Raw genomic sequence first — 26,715 nt, forward strand, 5'->3', positions numbered from 1 at the left:
TGTATTCCTGTACCTGTGTGCATGTGTATTTACCCAAAACAGTAGAGGGTAATTTTTTTTAACCCAATTGCAAGGAAACACTGTTTATTAAATGATCCAGCAGGCAAAACTTAATTTACCTATTAAGTCAAACTCCTCTCCATAGTAGTCAGCTTTAAGATGTGACACAAAGAAGGAGGAAAAAATACAGAAGAAGCTGAATTGTATCTTTTAGTTATTCAAGATTAAAATGGTTTATTGTCATATATACGGTCAAGAAACATGTTTCCTTGCACAATTAAAATCTTATCTTACAGTTTGCAGTGAAGCCAAATAGGTAGTATTTAATAATAACGAACATACTGTTGCCGCCAAATGTAAGCAGTGCACAGAAATTCAAACAGTTCAAGGCAATGTAATATAATACCATTATTATTATTAGTAGTAGTAGTAGTAATAGTAATGGTGGTGTTGCTGATCTTTATTAGATTAAAATGATTTGTGTAGTTTGTTATTTTAGGAGGCTGCAAAGATACATGAAACTTTTTTATTCAATGTATAATAAATCGATCACTGCTCAAATGCTCGTATAACTTTTGCATTTTTAGACATTTCTAAATACATAAATAAATAGGTTAATAAAGCTAGCTAATACTTACATTTACCCATTCTGAGCTAGTTATGCACATTCACAATTTACCTGAATACTTTTAAATGCTGTGAGGGACCAGTTGTCACGAATAAATATGTGAGTGTCATGTTTGCCTGCTATGTAATGGATTGTTTACGTGGCATCCGTCTGCATAAACCTCGTCTAGGGATTTCATTTCTGTATCCTGTCATTTTAGAGGGAACTTTGCAGTAGGAATAAAATAAAATGAGACAAGTTGAACTGGATACGGCACAGTGGCTCTCTCCTCTACACTTTCTGCTTGGGGTTTGCATCTTTTCTCCTTGTTTGCATGTGTTTTCTCCGTGTTCTCTTACATTCAAAGAACATGCAGCAGGGTAATTGGAGACCCTAATTTTCCCCTATATGAAAAGGGAATAAATGGTTGTATCTTTCAAAATATTGCCTTGTTAGTGGTTTAGTGAGTACCCCATCCCTCGCCCTGTGTCGATCGGGATAGGCGTCAGATAGTAAATGAATTAATGAACCTTGTTCATAATGTCCTTTAAAAATATGTACAATTTGAGAGAAAGGTACCTGGATACCAGAAAAGTATCCAGTTCAGGTCAAAAGTCAAAAGCTCAGTCTGACAGCGTGCATCACCTCTCATCTCAGTTGGGATAGGCTGTAGCCAAACCCATAAATTACTGTGCTGAGAATGTTATGCGGGTAATAAATAAAGGAATTTATAAAAAAATAGTTAGATAAATCATTATTTCCCATTTACACCTTATAGATATAAATTCTTTGAATGGAGTCCTTCATAGCTGTATTTGGTTGATCATGTTTGTCAAGTGGATTTTTAAAAAGTAAAGTTGAGAATAATAAAAAACAAGAAGTTTTTTATTACTACACCCACTAATTTACATACTACCACTCCCAGCTCAGCATAAAACATACTTGTATTTCTCCCATTTTCATTTAAGAACATGACATTTTAATTTTCGATTATGTTTCTCAGAAGCTTGAATGCCAATAGAAGTGCTAATACCTGATCTCAGAAACCAGCACAAGCAATATTCAAGCCCAGTATTTTGAACCAGGGGAGAAATTCATGTAATGATCAAAGAATGAACATGACTGAATCATTTGTTGGTTAAAATGAAGACATAATACTGTCAAACCTAAGCACTAGAACAAAAATAGGAGGAAGAACTGCGATTTTATATGTGAAAATTACAAATACTATATGCTGCCAATTGACTGCATAAATAATGAAATGTGATTGAAATCTTGCTGACATGTTAATCTGTAACTTTATGGTAAGCTTTAAATCGAAAATGTCCTGGTTTTAGTTTTATAACTGTATACATGATTGGGAGTCATTTAAGTGAAGTTGAGGCGAATTTTTATTGATATAATGCCAAATCACAACAGGGTTGTTTCACGACAGTTTACATTTAAAGCAGTTCTTTAAAACAACTTACAGAAATCTAACATCCCCTCATGAGCAAGTACTTTGCTACACTGAAGAGGGAAAAATGCGGAAAATTTGGACGATCCCAGCTCTATGTGGGCGTCCTTCTGTCTCGACCGGTTGCAGTAGAAAGGGAGAAAGAAGGACGGATGCGATAGAGACAGAGGTGCTATGAGGGACAGACACAAACAATCCCATACTAATCATAGAAGCACTGCTCACAGCTACAAGGTTCTGAGGACGTAATACAATAATGGTTTCAATACTCATTAAAGAAATAATTAACTAATGATGGGCTGGCAGGACCACTGCATTAGATACCCGCCTGAGAACCTTGGAAATAAGACGCTCAAGGACTCGAGACAAGATATGAGGTTACTACCATTCATTGATGATGGGACATGATTGCAGAAAGGAAAGGAAAGAAAAAGTGGAAAGAATGACAGAAGTGCCCTTTATGATCTCCTCAGCAGAGCAAGCTCACAATTGCACAACTAAGGGCTTGCCTGAAGAGTTCACCTACTAACTTTCTGATATTAAAGTTGATATTGCTAAATAGAAATACAAAACTTGAACCTAAATGTTTAAAAAGAATCAGTGTGTAAAGACGGTATTTTGACGATATGTTGTCAAATCAGAAAAGGTTTCCTGACGTTATGGAAAAAAAATGAATGAAAATTAGGTTGATGTTATATTAGGTAGGGCAGGTTTTTAAATGTGGTTTGGCCAACAGCTAATAGGGAATAGCAAATGCATTAACGGAGCAATTGTGAACAAACACCGGCTAACTCCTACTAAGTTAAATGTACAGTCATGGTCAAAAGTTTTGAGAATGACACAACCATAGAAACATCTGGCAAACACCTAAAATACCCTGAATGAAGAGACTTTGTGAAAGTGTCATTCTCAAAACTATTGGCCATGACTGCATAACCCCTATTTTTGACTTGCTTCAAAACAAAAAAGACACATTTAAGCCATGGCTGAAATGAATTTTTTTTTTTCGCTGTACTGTTAAACACATGCTGTATTTTGACAATCCTATTGTGTTTCCCTCTGCAGTTTCCTTCTTTCTTTCCTGATTGGTTCTAGGTTATGCCATTTCCATTGAGATGCGTTTTTGTCCGCTGGCATTGTTAGTTATCACAGGAAATAAAAAAATGAACTAAGGTTTGCCCTGAAGTTTCAGTTTGCCAGTTCTATATGAAAGAAATACAGCACTTACCTAAATATCAAAAGGAAGATAAAACACCTACACAGTAAAAAGAAATCTGTGCACATTCACTTGAAAAATGTATTAAAAAAAAGAAAGTCAGTTTTATTGAAATGATTTATAAAAGCTTGTAATCACAATGGTCTGATTAAATTGCCCATTTCTTTTTTGTTGTGTTTCGAACCTGTTATTATCCACTTTCTTGAAACCTCAACATTGCTGAGACCAAAAACTATGATTGCATATTGTTTAAAGTTTTGCTGTTAATGCAGAGCCGTTTCTATCAGTAAGCCCATATTTCTACTTTTTAAAAGTGGCACAATAAAAGGTTTTAACCATCGCCTCCTTACAGCTAAACTTGTAGTCTGTATGAATATGTCAAATCAGGAGGGGGAGAAGTGAAAATGAAGGGTTTTGTTATTATCTAGTACTTTTTTTTTTCTTTTACTGCAGGTCAAAATATCTCCCGGTGTTCAACTCCATAATATGCTGTTGCATTATCACCTGACAACCACTCATAATAAGCCGTTAGGGATAATAACTGGTGGGCACATTTTTAGCCATCGTCCATGGCATGAAATTGCTGATCATGACATACAAAGGGTACAAGGCGGTTCGTCTTTAACAGCCCACTCTAGTTGTCAGTACCTTATACAAGGGAACTGTGCAGTTTTAACAGCAGGTGTCAGCTTTCAATATGTAGTTCTGCACGTGGGGAACAGAGAATAGCAATTCTGCTGTAAATGTAACCGTCCGAGACAAAAAAAAGAAAAGAAAAACAATAACTGTAGAAGGAGGGAGAAGCTCTTTGGCATGCATGTATGAACACTTGTGGCAGGCACTGTGACACAGCTGTCACTTGGCTGGTTTAAAGGTTCACGTGGCGGGCTAAGTGACACATTTACACTCAGCATGGCATCCTAGATGGCCGCAGGATCGAGGGAAACGAGGGGAATTTCCTAAAGGGGAACAATGCGGATAACAAAGACAATAGAAATGAAAGGGAAAATTTGAAATCCAATTGCCTGTCTGAAACACAGGCAATTGGATTTGTCCTATACCTTGGTCTCTCTCACAGTTTCTCTCTTTTTCTTTTATTCTCAATCGCACTGCAACCCTTTAAACAATTTTTAGCTCAACACAATGCAAAGGATCGCGTGTCTGTACGTTTACTGGAATAAATCCAATACATTCATATCTCTTTGTTAATTTGGCCTGAATTCATTAATTTGGTCCTTTTATTCTTGACAAAATGCTCTGATATTGTCTAACTCTGCTAATTGTTGCCTGCATTTATTTAATAAAATACATAAAACTGTTGATTTTGTTACTAATCCAACTGAGGCTGTTGTTTCGTAACTGAAATGTCTTCAATTACAAATAAACGCTCCCCACACAAAACGCTCTTCAAGCATTATTTTTGATTCACAAAAGTCTAATTTGTGTCTGTTAATGATGAACGACCTCGATGGGCTCATCCAGTTCAAGACATTGAAATCTCGAGCTTTGTTATTAGTATTATAAATCATAAGGACCACAATATTTTCACAAAAGTGCGACTTGTGAGAATCAAATCTCTGAACTCAAATATTCAGAATTAAATCCATTTATTCTGCCACTGAACCTTTCTTTGACATTTGAAATTATTGGCTGTATGCAAGATTTGAGGTCCTCAGGGTGCTTTATTTCAGTTTTATCAAGTGAAAAGAAGAGTTTTATCCATTTTTTTGCTTCCATTTGGCCTCCCAGGTTTTTGGGGTCCCATGATGGCATAACAGATAGCATCATTATGGAAATGTTTATTGACAATCCATCAAAAACATTCATGGTATTTCCATACTGTTTCTATAGAACATTCTTCTTGCATAATGGTGTGTAAAATTTTGTGTGTAATGAATTGGTGGATTTTAAAGAGAAACATACAATAATACAGCAGCTCAAGCTGATGATCAAGCACATCTTTTGATATTAACTGAGCTTTATTGGATGCATATATGTTTTCTGAACATTAATCAATAATCATTATCCTGTTTTATTCCTCCACAGTGAAACCAACAGTCATAGATGTCGACATATTTGTTAACAGCATTGGACCAGTATCATCAATAAACATGGTAAGTCAAGATGAGTGATAAAAAAAACTTCAACATCTTTGAGATAAATAAGACAGAAAGAGTAATTGCATGATAAAAGTATTTAACTGGATGATATTTTGTATTATTATCTTTATATTAATTGGCTTACTATACTATGACATCATGATACATTGAAAATATACTTGGACACGTGTGTGGTTGACGCACCTGCTTCTCATAAGGGAAAAAAAAATGACATTTTGGATATAAATATCACTTCTTTAGACAAAATCATCTTATATGAATTGGGAACAATTGTATTTGTCACAGCAATTATTTCCAGTTCTAATTCTGCATTGCAGTGTGTAATTGATGGTGATATGACACAAAGACTCAGCTCGTTTTACAATTTGAGACATCAAAATGATCTGCATTAAATGACATTTATAAGAGCTGGAAACCACTGTAGGGGATATTTTTCACAGAAATGCAGACCGTCCCTTTCTGGTACAAGTTGAATGGCTGCTGAAGGTCAGCTTTCATTTCTAATTTGTCACATTGACTTTCATGTTTCAGTGGCTGAAACGGCTAATGATGTAGCAGCAAAGCAATTGATTCAAAGCATTCTACATTTATGCCTGCATTTGAAGCTCCAAATAGTATTTTTACCCAGAATATCTCCACGGGGAGCATTCCTCAATTGATTTCTTTGCATGAAGAGTAGCACTGGCGGTAAGAGTGACTCACGCTTTCAATCGATTAAAAAAGTGTTCACAGATACATTGAAACTTTAACTTAAAAAATACCTGTGCTACGCAAAACAGCTTATTCATTTCTTTCTAACAAATAAATCACAATGCATCACGATCAATTCAAATTTTATTGCGATAGCTACTTGTTACTATATGACAATGCTTTATACTTTATTGTTCCCCATTGGGGAAATTTGATTATTTGGCCATAAACATTAGCTGGTTAAATTAGCATTTACTGTCATTGTTAGATATTTATATAATTCATAGCATTGAATCTGGCTGCTCTTGGTTGAGTAATTAAAGTCAATTTATAACCACCTTTGAAGGAAAATGCTTTATAGCTTTGTGTCTGATGGATAGACAGACAAACAGTCAGATAGACTGATTCCTGGTTTGATATGTTGAACTCAACATATTATTAATGAGGGACGTTTTTGACGTACACTATATGGCCAAAAGTATTTGCTCACCCATCCAAATAATCAGAATCTGATGTTCCAATCACTTCCATGGCCGTAAAATCAAACATCTAGGCATGCAGACTGTTTTTACAAACCTAAGTGAAAGAATAGCTTGCTCTCAGGAGCGCAGTGAAATCCACTGCGATAGGATGTGCAACAAATCCAGTCGAGAAATTTCCCTGCTCCTAAAAATTCCAGTCAACTGTCCGCTGTATTATAAGAACATGGAGGTGTTTGGGGGACGACAGCAACTCAGCCACGAAGTGGTAGTCCGCGTAAACCGATGAAGCGGGTCAGCAAATGCTGAGGCGCATAGTGTGAAGAGGTCACCAACTTTCTGCAGAGTCAATCACTACAGACCTCCAAACGTCATGTGGCCTTCAGATTAGCTCAAGAACAGTGCGCAGAGAGCTTCATAGAATCGGTTTTCATGGCCGAGCAGCTGCATCCAAGCCATACATTACCAAGTGCAATGCAAAGCGTCGGATGCAGTAATGTAAAGCACGCCGCCACTGAACTCTAGAGCAGTGGAGACACGTTCCCTGGAGTGAAGAATCGCACCTCTCCTTCTTGCAATCTGATGGACGAGTCTGGGTTTGGCGATTGCCAGGAGAACGGTACTTGTCTGACTTGCATTGTGCCAAGCATGAAGTTTGGCGGATGGGGGATTACTGTGGAGGGTTATTTTTCAGGAGCTGGCATTTGATTACTTTGTTGAGGTCTCTTGGATCTAAGCAAACCCTGAGTTTACCTGTCCGTGGCTTTTCAGTAGCGACCATTGAGTTTACCCATTCGGTTGGTTCTGTGACTTTGATGATGATTTCATGCCTTTCCATGTTCATGAGTTCATCTTTGAGGCGTTCGCGTAGAGCAACGGGAACACGCCTTGGTGGGTGAACCGCAGGTATTGCTTTAGGGTCTACGTGGATGGTGCACTCACCAGGAAAAAGACCTATTCCTGTGAAAACGTCAGAAAACTCATCCATGACTGGTATGCTTGGCGAATCTGAAACAGATAGGATCAGTTTAATGAGCTTGAAATCAAGACATGCTTTGAGCCCCAGCACCGGTGGTGCTGCTGTGTCAACGACATGAATTTTCAGTGGCAGTTTAGTGTCTTTGTACCGGCATTCGACATCGACTTTGCCTTTCACAGCTAACTGTTCACCTCCATATCCATAGAGAGGGCGAGACGACATTTGCAATGTGAGCTGTGTTCCCAGCTTACTGAAAGCGCTTGTAGGAATTACGTTAGCTGAGGCACCAGTGTCCAACTTGAATTTGACTTTGCTATTGTTTGGACCAACAAGGATGTCTGCAAAGACTTGTTCGATGTCATCTTTCTGTGTCACCGCATCAATGAACAAGTCCTCATCTTCTGAGCTTTTGTCTGGCTGTGTTTCATCTACTGTGTGCACTGCTTTGAACGACACACTTTTGCAAAATGGTTCCATTTGCTGCACAACTTGCATTGTTTGCCTTTTGCTGGACATACATCTCGTGCTGAGTGTGCTTGATTGCCGCAGTATCCACATGAGTTGTGGAACTTTTTATCTCCGTCCGACTTGTAGCTAACTGCGCCGCCTTGACGTCGTGAGGTGCGCTGTTTCCATGGCGCTGCTTTTTGCGGTTGCCGGTTGACTGTATGCACGGCTTGCTCACTGTTTCCGCCTGCAAACGTCTTCAGTTGGCTCTGCACTAGCTCATGAGAACGCGCTATGTCTATTGCTTCGTCTAATGTCAAATCAGATCCGACACTGAGTAGTTTTTCTCTTACTCTGGGCGAGTGGATGCCGAAAACAACACGATCTCTTATCGCTTCATCGCGGTTTGCAAAATTACAATCTTGCGCTAGCAGTTTAAGGTGCGTAACAAACTGTTCAAACGGTTCTATCTTCTCATTACAGTAGGAGGCTAAGGCCATACTCACATTTTCAGTCAGGTATCAGCTTTCAGACTGCAGACAGCAAAGAGGATCCTGTATGAGTGCAAACCCAAATTGGCTGATCATTGCAAAGCTGCTTCTGAAAAAGGTTGCCTGTGCGAATTCAATCATATTTGGGATTCTTAATCAGGCTGGACTCACATCCTTCTGTAGCTCAAACCTCCAAGCTCGGTAGGTCCTAGCATTTAGCAGGTCCTAGCAGTTGATAATGACCCTCGAGGCTGAAACTCGGTTCTTCAATATTTTTCTGAGGTCCGAGTCTTTGCACTCCACAGGCCTGTCTCAGCCTCAGCAGGGCTGGTCTAGCAAAGCTAGGTCATCTTTGGCAGCTAACTGCTTCTTCCTAATATGCATTAAGGGAATCTGGACGCGCCCCTGTTTGGTTGGTTACCAGAGTTACCAAGGAAATCTGCAATATTCTTCCTGAAATGCTTTGAGTCACGGAACAAGAACATCGACTACAGGTTTCACTCACTGACCATCCTGCCACGGATTGGGGAGTAGGAGGACCTACTAGGAGAGCCTACTACTGATCCTCAGGACCCCAAGCTTGAAGAAGCTTGAAGCTACAGATTAAAAAAAAGCCTCTTGATAACTTGTGTCAAGGTTCTTAACCTTCAACTCATATGATAAGTGAAGGAACAGACACCTCTCCTTCTACGAAGGGGAGCTAGCAAGTCCTGTACAAGCCACCACTGGAAAAATGGGCAGGTGACCTCCAGTGGAGAATTTTTGCATGGTGGTTACCAGAGTGAAGAAAGAGTACAATTTGAATCCGGGATGACAGGAAACTTTTAGTTTTGTTCACACACTGAAATGTTACGTCATTTTTTTATTGAATGCCCCAGGTTGCTACCACCATTTAGTTTCTAGAAGAGTTTGTTTCTTTGTCTGAGTGTTACCTGAACTTGCCACTTGTTAATTTTTCGTCCAAAGTATTCAAAGGATAATTAGAAGGAAAAAAAAAAAAGGCTTGTGACCAAGGAAATGTGTATCCAGTGACAAGTTTAAAAGCACTCATCAGGATTTGCATAAAAGTGGAATTTAATTTCTTTTCATTAACTGACAACCTTTATTTCTACTTGGGCTGTAGGAGAAGGCTTGTCTTCTCATCACAGCAACGACACACTTGAAGTTCTCCTTCTTGGTTTTTGCAATTTATTTAAACTGAGAATCTTTGACAAATCCCAGTGTTAGAAAAAAGGGATTTTTTTGAACTCAAACTCTTGATATACTCTCTATATCTTTAATTATGTATTATGTGAAAGTGCAAACTGCTTCTTGCAGTGCAGGTCCTACTTATTTATAACAGTAACGGAACACCTCATTATTTTTTGGAATTTAGGAATTTGGAATATAAATTGTTCTATTTTACTGAAAGGTACTGCTCGGAACAGATATCTGAATTTTGAGCGATTAAAGTTGGAACATTATAAAGTATTTCTAATCTATTTTTTCATTCAATGAAATTTCTTCAAGTTGGAACGATTGAAGGCACATTCTACTTAATTCAGTTCTTTTTGTGGAAGATACACAACAATGGTTTCATTTGCATTAACTCGTCTTATTAGAAAGAGTTTCTTGCATGCAGTTCATTTTTTTTCATTCTAATGTTCCAGAATTAACATATTCAATTTAGGGCAACATTTCAAGTACAAGTTGTTTGTCACCCCCTTAGGATGTTGGACTTAACAAATATATGCTTTGTCATGAGCAACATAGAAAGTAGTTCAATTTAACTTAAATACTCATCAGAGACTTTGTTTATATCCTGTGATCAGATACTGTATCATTCTCAAAAGTTCAAACAATCATCATTTTCTGCATTGATTTTTTTTTTTTTTTTTTTCTAATATAATGCATAGGATAAGGTTAAATACAGGCTGTTCCACTGTGGCTACTCCAGGAGGGAACAGCCAAAGCAGGTAAAGGGGGAGTTTAAGGGAATTTCTTACACATTTCCGGCTATAGCTTGTTTTGATATAATTGTCGTGTGTTTCCATTTCTTCCATTAGTATAGGCAAAAAAAAAAAAACTCAAACAAGTGTACAGTGATCTCATTTTATTCTTTTTAAATGTATATGAAAAGCTTAGGTGAATGGATGCTAGATCAGTCTCATAAAATTATTACAGAAAGCAAGTTATGTGTTTTGAGCCTCTATGTTTTACATGACAACAATAATCTGCTGTCATGCCTGGCAATGTACCTGCATGGTAATGAAGCATGTTCCCATCCATCCCTTAATCTGTCCATCCTTCTATTTTTCCAGCCCACATTGACTATTTTACCAGATGACTATGCATTTCTTGAAGTTTTTTTTTTTTTTATCATATAATTTTTACTTTACATTCACAGCTTCTCTTCCCATCATTACATCCATCTACATTAATGTAAACATGCATCTTCTACACCCCCATATTCTATGCAGCGTTGAGGATTTTCTTTTCCAGGATGGAGTTTGTATAGTATTTTCCTACCAATGTTTTGCTTACCAAACCTCCAGAGAGGATAAATATTCTGTGTGTTTGTCTTTAATTTCTCTCCTAATTAAAATCATAATTGTATGCAGTCTTGTTTTAACGAAATCTTAATATGTTTGCACACTGCACACAGTGCAGGGTTATTACAAGCATATCCTATTCACTTCCAAGTGCTAAAGCCTCATGAGGATTTTCCTTAAATTCAAGGCATCTCACTTATTACTGAGGCTTTATTTGAATCAGGGGCAGGAAGGTCAGCAGAATATACCTAAGCTCACTTTCCATTCACTGAAGTAGAAAACTAAGTGAACTCATGTGGCTCAGAGTGTAGGTGACATCAAATAGGGTAGCTTGCTGTATTTTAACGAAATATTTAACTTGTAATATGGTCATTTTAGACACTGGATATGCGAAACTATTCCATATATATCAGAGTCAACATTAGTCTTTCTGAAGATGTTCAAAAACAGTGGGATGGCTGTATTTCCACATATATTGACTATAGATATATCCAGTATTCCATTATGAGATTAGGGTTGTTCTGAGTGACCTAGTTTATCAGCCCTCCAGATAGGAGGAGATGACAAATGAAGAAATTAAATGTCTCACCTTTTCCTCTACCATTATTTTCAAACATAAAACCTTACTGCTTTGCAAAGGACAGACAAGTGAAAATCTCTGCAAACAATAAAAAGAAACTGTTTGGCTGACAAGCAGCTTGAAAAAAAGTACGCTTTTACTGTTACAATCGATTACAGCCTTTCAAAAACCTAAGCTTTCAAACCCACACTATTTATTTTTCATTTGTGTTGAAGAATGTAAAGGTGTTTTGCTTTTAATAAGCAGCAACTGACAACTTGGACCTTTCACACCTTTTTCTTTTAAATCAGCAGATGTTACCTTGGCTCTATCGCTTCTACCTGTGAATTGTTTACTGTGTGCACATACTTTTGACTGACATATCAAAATATGTCTGTCTTGTTAAAAACCTTCCTTTCTATGTGTCGTTACAGCTCAACACCGCTAAATATTGACATGTCTTAGTATACGAGTTCTACCTTGAAAAAGGTCAAAACATCGAGATGCAGAAAATGTTGAAACAAAAAAAAGGCATTGTTGAACAAGCAATTTGTAAGATATGGACAAGCATTGCAAGGCACATAAACAAGTCGAGATATTATTAATCTTTTTCCATCATCACCGAAAGCCCTGTTTGAATCAAAAATCCTTTTTTTTTTTTAATCTCTGAGCTTTGTTTTCCAAGATAGATAGTAGCTCAAAACGCTTTTTATTTATTCATTTATGTATTTTTATTTTCCCTAAAATTTTACCGTGAATAAGAAAGTGGATTCAAACAATCGGTTTGCTATGAACAGATTTATTACTGTTGAAAAGACTTTCTTTCCCATTCTCTGGCTTTAACTGCACCAAAATAAGACGGAAATTCCCAGATGGCAGGTCCACTTTTAATCACATTTTTACTCAAATAATCGTCAAAGTAGCACCATGACTATGTGTTTTATCCTTATTCCAGGAGCTGTGTTTATTTTTGTTTGTTTGTTTGTTCAGCTTTTGTGACAAAGAATAATGCATCAGATTTATTACATCATACAACACAGGGTCTTACATACAATCTTACATTCTCATAACCAATCATGATTGTGAAATTATGATTAGTGCTATGTGGCTAAGAAACAGCATTCAGCAAAGCAAGAAAGATTGATACTTTCTTATATGATTAAATTTCCCTAGAAAGAGAAAATCACTAAGGATATTACAACCTTGGAAATTTGGTGTTGCAGTCGAAGCATCTCAGTTAACCATAAGTAGTTGTTTTAGATACGATTTGCCTTAGCTGCATACTTCTGACAACCCCTTCCACTCATAATCAGTTTATTTATTAATACCCTAAGCTTTTAAAAATTACAGACTATTAGCTAATTTGAACTCTTGACTACAGACTGGCCTCTGTATAAAAGTCTTGGGTGGCTCGGGGAAGGTCATTCATCATTAGTTTCATGGTGCTATACATCTATAACTGCATTGTTACAAAAGCGGATCAAACTGCTGTTGCTATGGAGATTTCTGACTTTGTCTGCTTGCCATTTGTCTATCATGCCCATAGAGTTTGCCCTGCCTTACACAGCAATTTGAAACAATTTATAAATTAATCTGAATGTTTTCATTAATTGTCACCAACCCACATGGCCTTTTTCTGTTTGTTATGAACTGGAACATGATCTTCCTAATAATTTTTATATTGTATGCATTATAAATACTGGTACAGTACTGGTTAGCGGTCCTGCATTTGGGAGCAGCAAATGGGCTGGAGCCGAGGCCAGGGCCAAATAAAGAGACATCATTATTCTGTTATTCACAAATTTTGGCAATTTAGGGTTTTCAGTGAAACTTCTGAGTGTTTTGAGGATGTGGGGGAGGAACGGAATACCGGGAGGAAACCCAAGCAGACATGGGGAGAACATGAAAAACTCTATACAGAAAAAAAACCCTGTCGGAACTGGGTCACAACTAGGTTGGGCGTGTGAGGTGGAAAATGCATTCTTCGTATTTATGTGGAATTAATCTCGCTGCTTTACTCAGCAAAAAGCCTTTATTTGTAGTCTATTATTTAGAATTGAGTATTTAGCTTTTATTTATTTAGCTTCATTGACTACCATGACAGCTGGACTGGAACTCCAGAAAGCTGTAAGGGAAATTCATCCTCCTCTCTATTTTATATGTAATGCGGCCATTGTGACGACTGAAATACATTTTAAATCACATTTCTGCACCAATATCACGAGCTAAATGCAGAGGTGACTGTGAATAACTTTTGGTAATGGTGTGACAAACATTTTTTCAGTCTTGACCGGTACGCTTCTCATTACACAAAGACAGGAACAATGAGGATGAAAAGTGCAATAAGTCTTTCTGAAGAAGACTTGGGTGTCCAGTCAATTGTGAAGCAGATATGGTGTAAAAATAGCAACCATTGAAGATTAATTGATAGTGATGATAAAGAGGAGGACGAGCTTTCCTCCTCACCAGGTTCATAGAGAACCAGAAGATTATTGTACTTTCACATCAGAGTATACAATATTTGTATTTTGTTTGATAAAAAAATACTAACACCTAAAATGTTTGAAGTCTAATATTAATGGTGGAGAGGTTTGCTTTACACATTTCAGAATCAGAATTGCTTTATTCACCAAGTAATTTTGCTACTACAAGGAATTCATTTTGCTTGATGGCACGAAACAGAAAATATGTAACAGGCATTGAATAAGTGAAAGATAAAACTGAGATCAGGGCAATCGTGGTTGGTTGTGCAAAATGGCAAGTTGTGCCAAGCATTGCAAGGTGGTGGATTAGGGGGTTGGTACAGTGTCAGTGACATTATAGAAATTGTTTTTGTGGTGGTAAATTTTGGTCCTGATGGACTGCAACCTCTTGCCAGAGGGGAGTGGTTGGAAGAGGTCTTCATCCTGGGTGGGAAGGGTCGCCCAGGATCTTACCTGCGTGCCTCTGGGCCCTGGAGGTCTGTAGAGAAGGTAGATTACAACAATCAACCTCTTGGCAGAGCGGATGATACACTGCAGTCTACCCTTGTTTCTTGCGGTGGCGGTGGCGGCGGCGTACCAGATGGTGATGGCGGAGGGGAGGACGGCTTCGATGATGTAGGTGGAGAAGCGCACCATCACTGTCTTTGGTAAGTTAAACTTCTTTAACTGCCTCAGGAAGAACATCCTCTCATGTGGGAGCTGATGTTCGGCTCCCAAATGAGGTCCTGGGAGATTATTGTTGCCAAGACGTGGCAGGATTCCACAGCGTCCACTGAGTCCCTCAGGATGATGGGGGACGTTGGGTTCCTCAAGTCCACCACCATCTCCACAGTCTTTAGAGCATTTAGCTCCAAGTTGTTATGACCGCTCCAGGTTGCTAGGTGATAAGGCTCCCATCTGTGGGCAGACTCATCCCCACCTGAGATGAGTCCAATGAGGGTGGCGTCATCCACGAACTTCAGGAGCTTCGCTGAAAGGTGACTGGAGGTGCAGCTGTTGGTGTAGATGGAGAAGATCAGAAAGGGAACAGCCTTTGGGGGGGATTCGGTGCCGATGGTCCCGGAGTCGGAGACGTGTTTCCCCAGCTTCACTTGCTGCCTCCTGGCACCTGCAGGTGGAGTCTGGCACTTTCAGCTGGGAGAGCTTGTCCTGTAAAGGTGCTGGGATAATTGTTTGAAAGGCAAAGGTTAAATCTACTACTAGGATCCTAGTGTAGGTTCCTGCTGTATCCACGTGCTGTAGGATGTAGCAAAGGGCCAAGTTTACTGCGTCGTCTACAGACCTGGTGGCTCTGTAGGCCAATTTCAGAGAGTCCAGGAGGGGATCTATGATGGATTTGAGTTGGGACAACACAAGGTCAGGGCAACAGGTCTGTAGTCACTTAGTTCTGTAGTCCTTGTTTTTTTGGGGGGGACAGGGATAATGGTGGTGGCCTTGAACCAGGCTTGTACATGACATGTCCCCAGCGAGGTGTTAAATATATCAGTAAGCACCGGAGACAGTTTGTCTAACAATAATGTTCACGCAGTGATTGTGAGATTCACACAGATAAATGAATGATGAGTAGCCTCAGGAATTATGTTCAGCATTGAACAGGCTGCAAGCCTACTCTCCCTTTTGTAAATTCCAAACTCTGTAATATAGTGATATTTGCCATATGCTGTCTAAGATAAAGACTGAATAAAACACCATCACAATATGGAGAAGAGTACCATAGATCCATTGTCTGGCACATTCATTACTGCATCATGATATAGCCTGGTCAAAGTGTAGTTATATTCTCTGATCACTATGATAATTTTTTTCGAAAATACAATTCTTATAGGTTTCCTCAATCAGCTTTTGATAGACATCAAGGAAAGTCTTTTGCATAAGACAATTGGACAGACTGCCGCTCAAGTGTGTTAGGCCTCAGGCAGTGTTGCAGTGCACTGCCCAGTTGTAAAAATGATGTTGAATTCTGTCGAAATATAAGTGCGATTATACTTGTTTTTTTAAATAATGACTTAATAATGTCCAAAATAAGAGTAGTGCCTTTGCCCCTCGCTTCAAGTTGTTTCTAATTCTAAAGGGAAGATATTTTTTAAAGTACATCGTTTGAGATCCTTCATGGCTGTGCAACAGATTCGGGGAAGCCAATGGATGATGTCATGGTTGCCTATAAGTTATGCGCAGTTAATTGGTGCTTGTGATGTGAAGGTCAGTACTGATATATTCACATTTCTGATCAAAACCTTTTGTCCCTGGTCCTAAATAGTTGATGTCTAAGTAGAAATGTCATGAATATATTTTTGAAAGTAAAAACCCAACCTGCCACCCATTACAGTCTTTTCTAAACTGACACTCTCTCGACTTGTGGAACTGAAATGAGATCCCCATTGCTTCCTCCACTCTCATTTCCTTTTGGATCTGAACTTTACAAATCACCGCTATTGATATAAAAAGATTAACAGCCTCATTTTTACCAATTTTCAAACTGATGGCTTTTTAGATTAGCATGTTACTCAGTGTGACTCATTTTAAGGCTGATATAGCTGCATGTCTCAACGCTGCAGAACATTCGGTGAACTAACTAAGAAAGACATAATTCTATATTGGTTTCTTGGTCACTGCGGCAACTATAAGCCATCAAATTGGTTATTGTTATCTCGTCATCTACACCGACATGGAAGTTAAGAAGATTTTTTTTATATCTTTTTTTTTTTTTTTTTTGTATTTGTATCTCTGTAATTCTTCTGTAAGCCTGAAGTCTTTGCCATCCTGATCCGAATTGTATTTACACAAAGGGCTTAGACTTGATTAGTAGCCTGTTTTTCATTATTTGTAGTAGTTGATGAGTTGTCATATTTCATATATTTTAGAATTAAACATAGACAGAGTGGCTCTAAATAAAAATTATAAAAATAATGGGCAATTTAAGCCTGAAATTGGAAGGGTTATGAAGGTCTTTAATTATTACAAGGTCCAATGACGAAGTTGAATTTTGTTTTGTGCAACACGTGTGCAGAGAATTTTTTTAGAATAAACAGACTTTCTGATTCAGAGAGTTATTGAAAGCCCCTGTACCAGTGAGTGATTTTTATTTCGTTTTTTACGTGTCTCTCTCTCTCTCTATACCTTACAACACATGCGGAGGTGGTACGATAATTTATCAGTTCCTTCTTCCACTGCTGGAGGAAGAGGCAGTTGATATCCTAGAGAGCTACTTAAAGGAAACACGCTTGTGGGAGGACAGAAGAGCGTTATTTGCATAGTCGACACATTGAGAGTGAGCAACGGGATGATGAACTGGACGATACAACTTAACAGATTCGATCGGCCCTCTCAGTTTCGTCATGTGACCACAGAGAGATGAGGACCACAAGGGTTCCACAAAAGTTTTCTAAGCCTTGAGAAATGAAATGGTGATCTCCATTATAAACAACGTCTGGGGGAACGTGCCACGGAGAGGAAAAAGAAGGTCAGCAGTCGAAGAGATTCAGACAATTTCAAAGTGTATAGTCACCCGTGGCCCAAATGATGGTCAAACAGTCAGAAGAGGGAAGGGAGGTGACAGGCTCAAGGTGATTTTTGACCAAAACAACAGGAAACTGAAAACTGAGAGCATCAGCAGGTGGTTGATAAAAGGCAGGTACAGACTGTACAAGCAAGAACAAGGGCTGATTGAGGAAGCAGAAATATCACTTCAACAACAAGATGGCCTTGTGGATTGCAAAATTGCTTGAAAACGATTCTGAGTGCTTCATCTTACAACCCCTTTCCCAAATGCTCCAGCTAGTGTTGCTCTTGCAAAGCATGACCATTCTTTTTTTGTCTCTCTCTGAGGTGAGTTATCTTCTAGCGACACCCGTAGGAAATATACTACTTTTCTCATTTCATCCACAAAAAAAATCTTTGGATGTTATTTATTTCCATTCAAGATAATCTAACATTGCCTCAGCCCCATTTACAGCTCTGCCTTGTAACAGGTTATATCACATCCACTTTATGGATGCTAGAACAAATCCTTCTTACACATTTATTATAAAACTTTTAGACAATAATGTAGCGTTTAAGTCAGGTAAACACCCGGGTGACGGTAAAATGTCCATTTAATAACCAGTAGCTGTTGTTGGCAACAGCCGCACCACACAACTCTGCAATACAACTAATTGTTCCCGCTCAATTTCAGGTAAAAAAATGAAAATAAATAACAGAATTCGTTGCACCCCAAACCACACCCACAAAATTCCCAGCAACCCAAAAACATAGAAAAAAAAGCATCAACATAAACCCCAACATTTGTGACTCGCTACAATAATATGCTGAGGAAGGGGATGATGGAAGGATGTAGGATGTAGAAAAGAAGATGACAAAATTCAAAGTACAACATGGAAAGAAGATTGAGGAGACCAGTAGGTTAACGAAGTACATTTTACCAGAAAAAGACCATTATTCAAGGGGATGTGACACAAAATTTTCCTGGCATTATTGGAGCACCTATTGTAAATAACCATACATTGTCTCGTCGGTACTGTATTCATAAACATATGCTTTTGATTAATGAAATTCCTCTTATTGTACACATTTCAAATTGTGAACTGCCGGGGTATAACCTCTCTTCATTTTTTCTTTCAGGAATATCAAATAGATATTATCTTTGCTCAGACGTGGACAGACAGCCGCCTCAAGTACAACAGTACTATCAAAATATTGACTTTGAACAGCAACATGGTTGGACTAATTTGGCTACCGGATACCATCTTCAGGAACTCTAAGAACGCAGATTCTCACTGGATTACAATGCCAAACCAGCTCCTCCGAATATGGAATGATGGAAAAATTCTTTATACATTAAGGTAACTTATTTATTTCTTTTTTTGGCAAATTTGAGTTTTGTTTTTTTTTTTTTAATTGAGTTATATTATACATCAGTATAATAGCCACTGTTTGAACAACGAAGGGGATCACAAAGTCTTATTCTAGAGATTAAGAAAAGTCTATTTACTTCACTGAATATGAAAAAGGGTTTTTCACAAAATATGACAGTAAAGGTACCTTTGAATTAAAACTTGCTTTTACCTTCTATTTATTAACCTTTTTTCCCCCAAATAAATATATAAATGAAATGTGAATAGGGGTAAAATACACAGTTTTAATAAAGCTTTGAAAAATGTTGCTAATGGAGAATACTGTGAGGTTATTCTTGAAGAAATAAATCTATGAGAATACATTTATGAGAATAAATGGAAAAACAATTTGAAATACAAACATTTCCCAATTTTAGAAGCAATTACCATCTGCCATTACCAACTGTACATCCGAATTGCCGGTTTGCGATTTAAGGACAATTTATTAATGCAACCCCGGTCATGCCCTGAGGCAGTTTTTGAAATAATTTGTTCCCTCTTTTATAAGAATCTCTAGAATGCCTTTTTTTCACAGTCTATTTGTTTTTGCATCCTATCGTCACAGCACAATTAATAATTTGTTACCTGGAATTCTGTGTTTGAGCTATAAAGCGCTGGTCTCAAGGAAAATGTGATAATTCACGGGGATTAATAATATTTATAGGTGAATAAAGTAGAAATGAAAGCCAGGCAAGATTCAGTCTTGTGGTACTAATGTTGTCTCTTAAGGTGTGAACTTGAGGATAAATTTCCATTGATGGCTTGAGCAAAACACAATGAAATGCCGTTTGGTTTTAATCATACACCAACTCGGCTGTAACAAAAGCAGATGACATTTTGTGATACCTGGTCCTCACCAAACATGCATGGTACCATCTGAACAGCATTCTTAATGAGGTATTAGATTGTAGAATTACAGTAAAAAGGTTATTTTTCAGTTCACGTGTTTGATGTATCTCAGCAGCAGCTAGAGTAGAAAATAATCAAACTGTTAATTCTATTGTTGTCTCTACAGACTGACAATAAATGCAGAATGTCAGTTGCAGCTACACAACTTTCCAATGGATGAGCACTCTTGCCCGCTCATCTTTTCCAGCTGTGAGTAAACTAAATTATCATATGCAAGAATGCAATCGGAATTCTTAGAATGTGTGTTTTTTGTGTTGACCATCAGAAACAGTTGTTACAATCTGTCACATCATTTGCAAACACCTGCCTGCAGGGGGTTTTCTTTGAAGGGAAATACATGTGCAGTTTTATAAGATTGCAATATATCATCATAGATCTGTAATAATACAATACTTTCCTAATTCCTGATCCATTTCCAACCCTAAGGTCAGTTGCCTTCCGTTCCTTAAAAGTATTCTTTTCCCAGGCTACTCCCCTCGGGTGTCACAACAGTGAATCAACCTCCTCAATCCGATCCTGTATCTGTATCCTCTTCTCTCACACCAACTAACTTCATGCCCTCTTTCACTACATCTATATATCTTCTCTTCTGTCTTCCTCTTGACCTCCTGCCTGGCTGTTCCAACCCCAGCAGCCTTCTTCCAAGATATTCTGTCTGTCTATTCTGTCCTTCCTCTACACATCAGCCTGGCTTCTCTGACCTGAATTTCAGTGTACTATCGGAACATGGTCACCCTCTGATAGACTCATTCCTGATCCTATCTATCCCCATCATTCCTAAGGAGAGCCTCTGCTACTTCCAGCTTTGCTTCCTGTCTTTTCTTCAAAACCACTGTCTTCAAACCACACAGCATTGCTGTCCTCCCCACTGTCTTGTACACCTTTCCTTTCCCACAGTCTCCAATAGTCACCCTCTGTATCCCCACTCCCTGTAGCCTTCGACACACTGGGAGGAGCCGGGAATCAAACCAGGAATGTTCGGTCCCAAAGCAATTGCTCAACCCCCGATATAGATGTAGTCTACCTGCATGCACCTACCTCCAGCCTTATAAGTTACCCTGTTTTCCTGCCTTTTCTGGGAAAAAATGATTCACTACAGCCATTTCCATCCTTTTTGCAAAGTCTACCATCATCAGCTTTACTATCCTGGATACTGAACCTGCCTTACACTTCTTCATCACCTCTTGCCTGCACCAACATGTCCATTGAAATCTGCACCAATTGCCACTCTCTCACCTCTGGGGATGTTCTGCATCACTTCATCTAACTCACATCAGCTCATAGCCGCTAACAGCATTGAGCATCACAACTTCAATTTCCAGGTTTCAGACCCATAAATCTATCCAACACTCTTTTCACTCTTTTCCAAACAAAGGTTTCCTTCAAGGTAATTCCTACTCCATTTCTTTTCCTGGCCTTGTTGCACATGATAGTGCAACTTAAAACCTGCTCCTAAGCTTCTAGCCTTGCTGCCTTTCCATCTTGTCTCCTGGACACAGAGTATATCCACCTTCCTTCTCTGCATCATATCAACCAACTCTCTAGCTTTTCCTTTATTCGTCCCAATATTCAAAGTCCTTACTCCAATGCAGCCTCAGGGCGGCACTGGCCCGTGTCTCTCCAAGCCTGCCCTGGGGGGGCACGGAGCAGTGTCTCCCTGTGCCGGTCCCAAGCCCGGAAAAATGCAGAGGGTTGCGTCAGGAAGGGCATCCGGCGTAAAACTTTTGCCAAAACCAAACATGCGAGTCAACCATAACCATATTGTACTGGATCGGTCGCAGACCGGGTTAACAACGACCGCCATTGGTACTGATGACCTTCAGGGTACTAAAGGAAATTGGGCTACTGTGGGTCGAAGAACAAGAACAAGAAGAAGAGGAGGAAGGTGTGTTCAGAAGCAGAGAGAGGAGGAAAGGAAAGAGCCTGGGACTGAGAGTAGGGACTTTGAATATTGGGACTATGACAGGAAAAGGTAGAGAGTTGGTCGACATGATGCAGAGAAGGAAGGTGGATATACTGTGTGTCCAGGAGACCAGGTGGAAAGGTAGTAAGGCTAGAAGCTTAGGAGCAGGCTTTAAGTTGTGCTATTATGGTATTGACAAGAAGAGAAATGGAGTAGGAGTTATCTTGAAGGAGGAGTTTGTTAGGAACATCCTAGAGGTGAAAAGAAAGTCAGATAGACTTATGAGTCTGAAATTGGAAATTGAAGGTGTGATGCTCAATGTTGTTAGTGGCTATGCCCCACATGTGGGATGTGAATCTGAAGAGAAGGAGAAGTTCTGGAATGAGTTGGATGATGCAGAATATTCCCAGAAATGAGAGAGTGGTAATTGGTGCTGACCTCAATGGACATGTCGGTGAAGGCAATAGAGGGGATGAAGAAGCAATGGGCAGATTTGGTATTCAGGATAGGAATGCAGAGGGACAGATGGTGGTCGATTTTGCAAAAAGGATGGAAATGGCTGTAGAGAACAGCTTTTTCCAGAAAAAACAGGAACATAGGGTAACTTATAAGAGCTGAGGTAGGAGCACGCAGGTAAACTACATCTTGTACAGACGAGGTAACCTGAAAGAGATCAGTGACTGCAAAGTACTTGTAGGTGAGAGCGTAGCCAGACAGCATAGGATGGTGGTTTGTAGAATGACTCTGGTGACAAGGAAGATCAAGACGACAAAGGAGACAAATGTAGGGAACTCAGGTGGAACGGTGAGGCTACACGGAGCGGAGATCAAGAAGCTGGAGGATTTCAGGTATTTGGGGTCAATAGTCCAGAGCAACGGTGTGTGTGGAAAAGAGGTGAAGAGACGGGTCCAAGTAGGTTGGAATGGGTGGAGAAAAGTGTCAGGGGTACTATGTGATAAAAGACTATCGGCCAGAATGAAAGGAAAGCCATACAAGACAGTGGTGAGACCAGCGATGCTGCATGGACTAGAAACTGTTACATTGACAGAGGACAGGAGGCAGAACTAGAGGTTGCAGAGATGAAGATGATGAGGTTCTCTTTGGGAGTGACCAGGATGGATAGGATCGGGAATGAGTCTATCAAAGGGACGGCTCATGTTCGATGTTTTGGAGAGAGGGTCAGAGAAGCCAGACTGAGATGGATCAGTCATAAGCAAAGGGGGGATAGTGAATATATTGGTAGACGGATGCTGGAATCGGAGCTGCCAGGCAGGAGGTCTCGAGGAAGACCAAAGAGAAGATAACGGACGTAGTGAGAGAGGAGGATTCGCCGTGGTAATGATAACCATATAAAACAGCCCTGTTGTTGTAGTGTAAAAAGAGAGAGGACATGAAAGTTAGGTAAGCAGCTCAAATTTCAACAACTAATTGAACATGCCACTTTATTTAACATAGGGTGTTTTCTGGATGAGGCAGACAAACACCCACGGTGGAAAACTATCATCTCACAGTTGGAAAGAGCTTTTAAATGCAGGGAGATATATCTGTGCCTTTTAGTCAGGGTTGCATGACATCAGCCGACAGACTCTCAGACCAGAGGCCCTGAGTTGAAAGAGTTTCAGACATTTTGGGATTTGGGGGATCAGATCAAGCAGAGAGAGATAAGCCCTGTCCGCCTTGCAGCATCATGGTGAAGTGTGGTACCTGGTTGAGGCTGTTTGAAAGAACGTGCTTCCGGGGAGGAGCTACAATATGTACATATGTTACTGGTTGGGTAAAAACTATGAGCAGTGTATTTTACTATCCTGTCAAAATATCAAGAAAGAGAGATCAGCGATCAGAGGCAAATCTGAATTTTTACTTACAATCTAATAAAACGTGAGTCGGAGTGTACCTCTTCAATCTTTGTGTTGTTCACATGAGAGAACAGGAAGTGTACTCTTATTCCGCTCTCGGCTGAATAAAAATAATGTGAATTCCGAGGTGCAACTCATTTACCAGCATGTTAGAACTTTCAAGGCTATTTGGACATTTAGCAAAAAAATATTCTGAATATTCTGAATGCACTTAGCACCTGGCTGCTTTAATAAAATTACCATTTGTGCAGCTTTTTTCTATTTTAACATGCAGTATTTTCAGTAAGACTATGATTATTGGTTCTTATGAATACTGCCTTTGTCTGTGTGTGTGTGTGTGTGTGTGTCTGTGTGTGTGTGAGTGTGTGTGTCCTATCTCCACGAGCATTACCAGTGACATTAATAGATAGTTATTTTCAACTATAAGCTGTTACTTTCTGGGCATTTCAAATTTCTCAACAATTTGCCGGAGCTTTAATGGCATCATTAATAGAAAATGAGTGAAACAATAATGGAACCCGTTCATGTTTGAAGCATGTTTGGAAACAATTAGTAGTTTGGGAAAACGTTTCCCTCACTGTTAATATGTCTGTTAATTTGAACGGCTATTAGAGCAAATTGCTATCAGGCGGAGTGAAAATCTTTTGAGATTTGTGTGTCTGAAGAGGGAAAAGAAACATTCTAAGGGAAAATACAGGTAGAAATACACAAATGAACACACCATTAACCACATATGATCGATAGTAAAAGCACTCCGGGGCTTCACAAAGGTTAGACCCGACATTAAGATTTATCCGGAATTTAATTGAACCAATGATTTTGTTTAATTTACCTTTCTCCTATTTGTCTTCACTCTACATGGTCTTGTAATTAGCTCAGCCCGCAGCAGAAGACGAATGTTTCTCTGGGTTGCCCGAGGTTCCCAGCCTGCTCTGGGTGTCCATCATGACAATGTGAAACGTAGTGTCGCTCACACACACTCTGTGTAATTACAGACGGATACCCACGGGATGAAATGATTTACAAGTGGCGGAAGAACTCAGTGGAGGCCGCGGATCAGAAGTCCTGGCGGCTCTATCAGTTTGACTTTATGGGCTTGAGAAATACCACCGATATAATAAAGACTACAGCGGGTAAGATGCACAAGGCTTTGCAAAAAATTTTACATTTGCAATTTTAGCATTATTATGCAGCTTATTTTCTAAGAGTGGTAAAAACAATCATTGATTTGAGAAGTTCGGGGATGAACAGGAAAGCAGATTACTTGACTTATTCCTTGTCTTACTTATTCTCTTGGAGAGTTTATTAGGAAGTCATAAGGATGTCTTTTACAGTACACGATTCAAGGTATCTGGTACAAATTCTTTTTTTTTTATGTGTCTTAAATGTCTCAACAGAAGGTGTAACATGAGTCAGCTATTCAAAAATCTGTTACATTTATGTGCCCAATGTTACCTTTTTGATGGATCAGATATTTCTAATTGTAATCACGCAAATCGACAATTATCGAAAAATATTGCATTTCTGCAGAAGAAAAGATAAACATTGTAGTGCAAAACAAGGGAGATGTGGTCGAAAACCGAATCTCTGTTATTCCCCTTCTGTCTGAATGCAACTAAAGTTGTCTTAGCCATGATTTTAATTTTGTTTACCACTTATTTACTGACACTTTACTGAACAAATAAATAAGTACTTGAATGACAAAATGATAATCATTATTTATGGCCCTCAAATAGCAACAGAAAATTGATTATTATCTCAGATTATTATTCAAATCTGAAGGAAAAAAACTTATACCACAACAGATGGAGGAGAAGTTCCAAGTCATCCAGATCATTGTTAGTTTTTCAAAATCTTCTCATAGAAACTGGACTTGATTCTCTTCCCATAAAGATGTTTCCTTCCTCATCCGAGAGGCTTATTCAGTCCAAACTGAAGAAATGAGACGTCAAGGGAAGAGATTCAAGTCCAGTTGCTACGAGAAATAGATTTCGACAAAGCAAAACAGATTTAATTCACAACGAAACGTTCCCACTTTTATTTAGCTTCAGTCGCTGACTTGTTTTTCACTCTCTGCTGCAGTTTAAAGCTAGTTAATAGAATCAAAAGTATTATATAAAAGTGTAATAAAATCTACGCTTAAAGCTAGTTAGTCTGTTTTAATTGGTACTTTATTTATACCATGGAATATTTCATTGATGTTCTTATCTAATGCAAAGGATATGAGTTTTAGGAGGAAGTCAAACACAGAAACAAGGGCCTGAATTCAGTTGAATTGATCTACTCCTGAAAAAAAGTCCAAGCTTGTAAATTAAATACTTTTGAAAGCTTGAAATTGTTTGGATTTGGTCAGGAACTTGTAGGACCTTATGCTGCCTGTGCTGTTTAAAAAAGATGCAAGCAGACTGTTTTGGTTATGTTTTGGTTGTAATAAAATACATGTATATTGGCCATTCTTATGTTATATGCAAAAAAAAAAAAACAAAAAAAAAACCCTCAATAACCCAAGCTTACTGTTCTGTATATTTCCTGTGCATCGTGTATTTGCAAGTGTATTTGCAGTCCCTATGTCCTCTATTGTAAGTCGCTTTGGATAAAAGCGTCTGCCAAATGTAATGTAATGTAATGTAATGTAATGTAATGTAATGTAATGTAATGTAATGTCAGGACTTTATTTACAACTTAAACTAAATTTCCCAAAAATATGGGTTTGTCAAGGATAAAAAAAAAAAAGCTTTATAATGTCTTTGTACAATTCAAGATTATAACATTAAAGAATTTGACTTTTTTTTTTAAATTGAAGAATTCCTTTTTTTCATTTCTGTTAATCACCAGATTTGCCTGGAATTTCGATTCCGAGTATTCTTGGTTAAAATGGCCCGAAATACCTAAAACGAATGTCAGGTTCTGTTGTTGCTCCGCACAGGTGACTATGTGGTGATGACCGTGTACTTTGACCTGAGCCGAAGAATGGGTTACTTCACCATCCAGACTTACATCCCATGCATCCTTACTGTTGTCCTCTCCTGGGTGTCCTTCTGGATCAAAAAAGATGCCACTCCCGCTAGAACTGCTTTAGGTACAAAAGCTACTGATACAG

The 26,715-nt window shown here is 38.8% G+C and overlaps 1 protein-coding gene across 1 annotated transcript in view; it reads left to right on the plus strand.

Annotated features, from left to right (window-relative positions):
- Window positions 1–26,715, plus strand: part of gabrg3 (gamma-aminobutyric acid type A receptor subunit gamma3) — a 43,239-nt gene that overhangs the window by 12,820 nt on the left and 3,704 nt on the right. Inside the window, exons 3-7 of the mRNA XM_086162188.1 lie at window positions 5,326–5,393; window positions 18,676–18,896; window positions 19,963–20,045; window positions 24,611–24,748; window positions 26,542–26,694. Of these exons, the coding sequence (XP_086018314.1) occupies window positions 5,326–5,393; window positions 18,676–18,896; window positions 19,963–20,045; window positions 24,611–24,748; window positions 26,542–26,694 (663 nt within the window). The remainder of the gene's footprint in view (window positions 1–5,325; window positions 5,394–18,675; window positions 18,897–19,962; window positions 20,046–24,610; window positions 24,749–26,541; window positions 26,695–26,715) is intronic.

The sequence above is a fragment of the Fistularia commersonii genome, chromosome 16 (assembly GCF_037954325.1).
Source record: "Fistularia commersonii isolate RoL2024-O1a breed Wild chromosome 16, RoL_Fcom_v1.0, whole genome shotgun sequence".
NCBI classification, from domain to species: domain Eukaryota; kingdom Metazoa; phylum Chordata; class Actinopteri; order Syngnathiformes; family Fistulariidae; genus Fistularia; species Fistularia commersonii.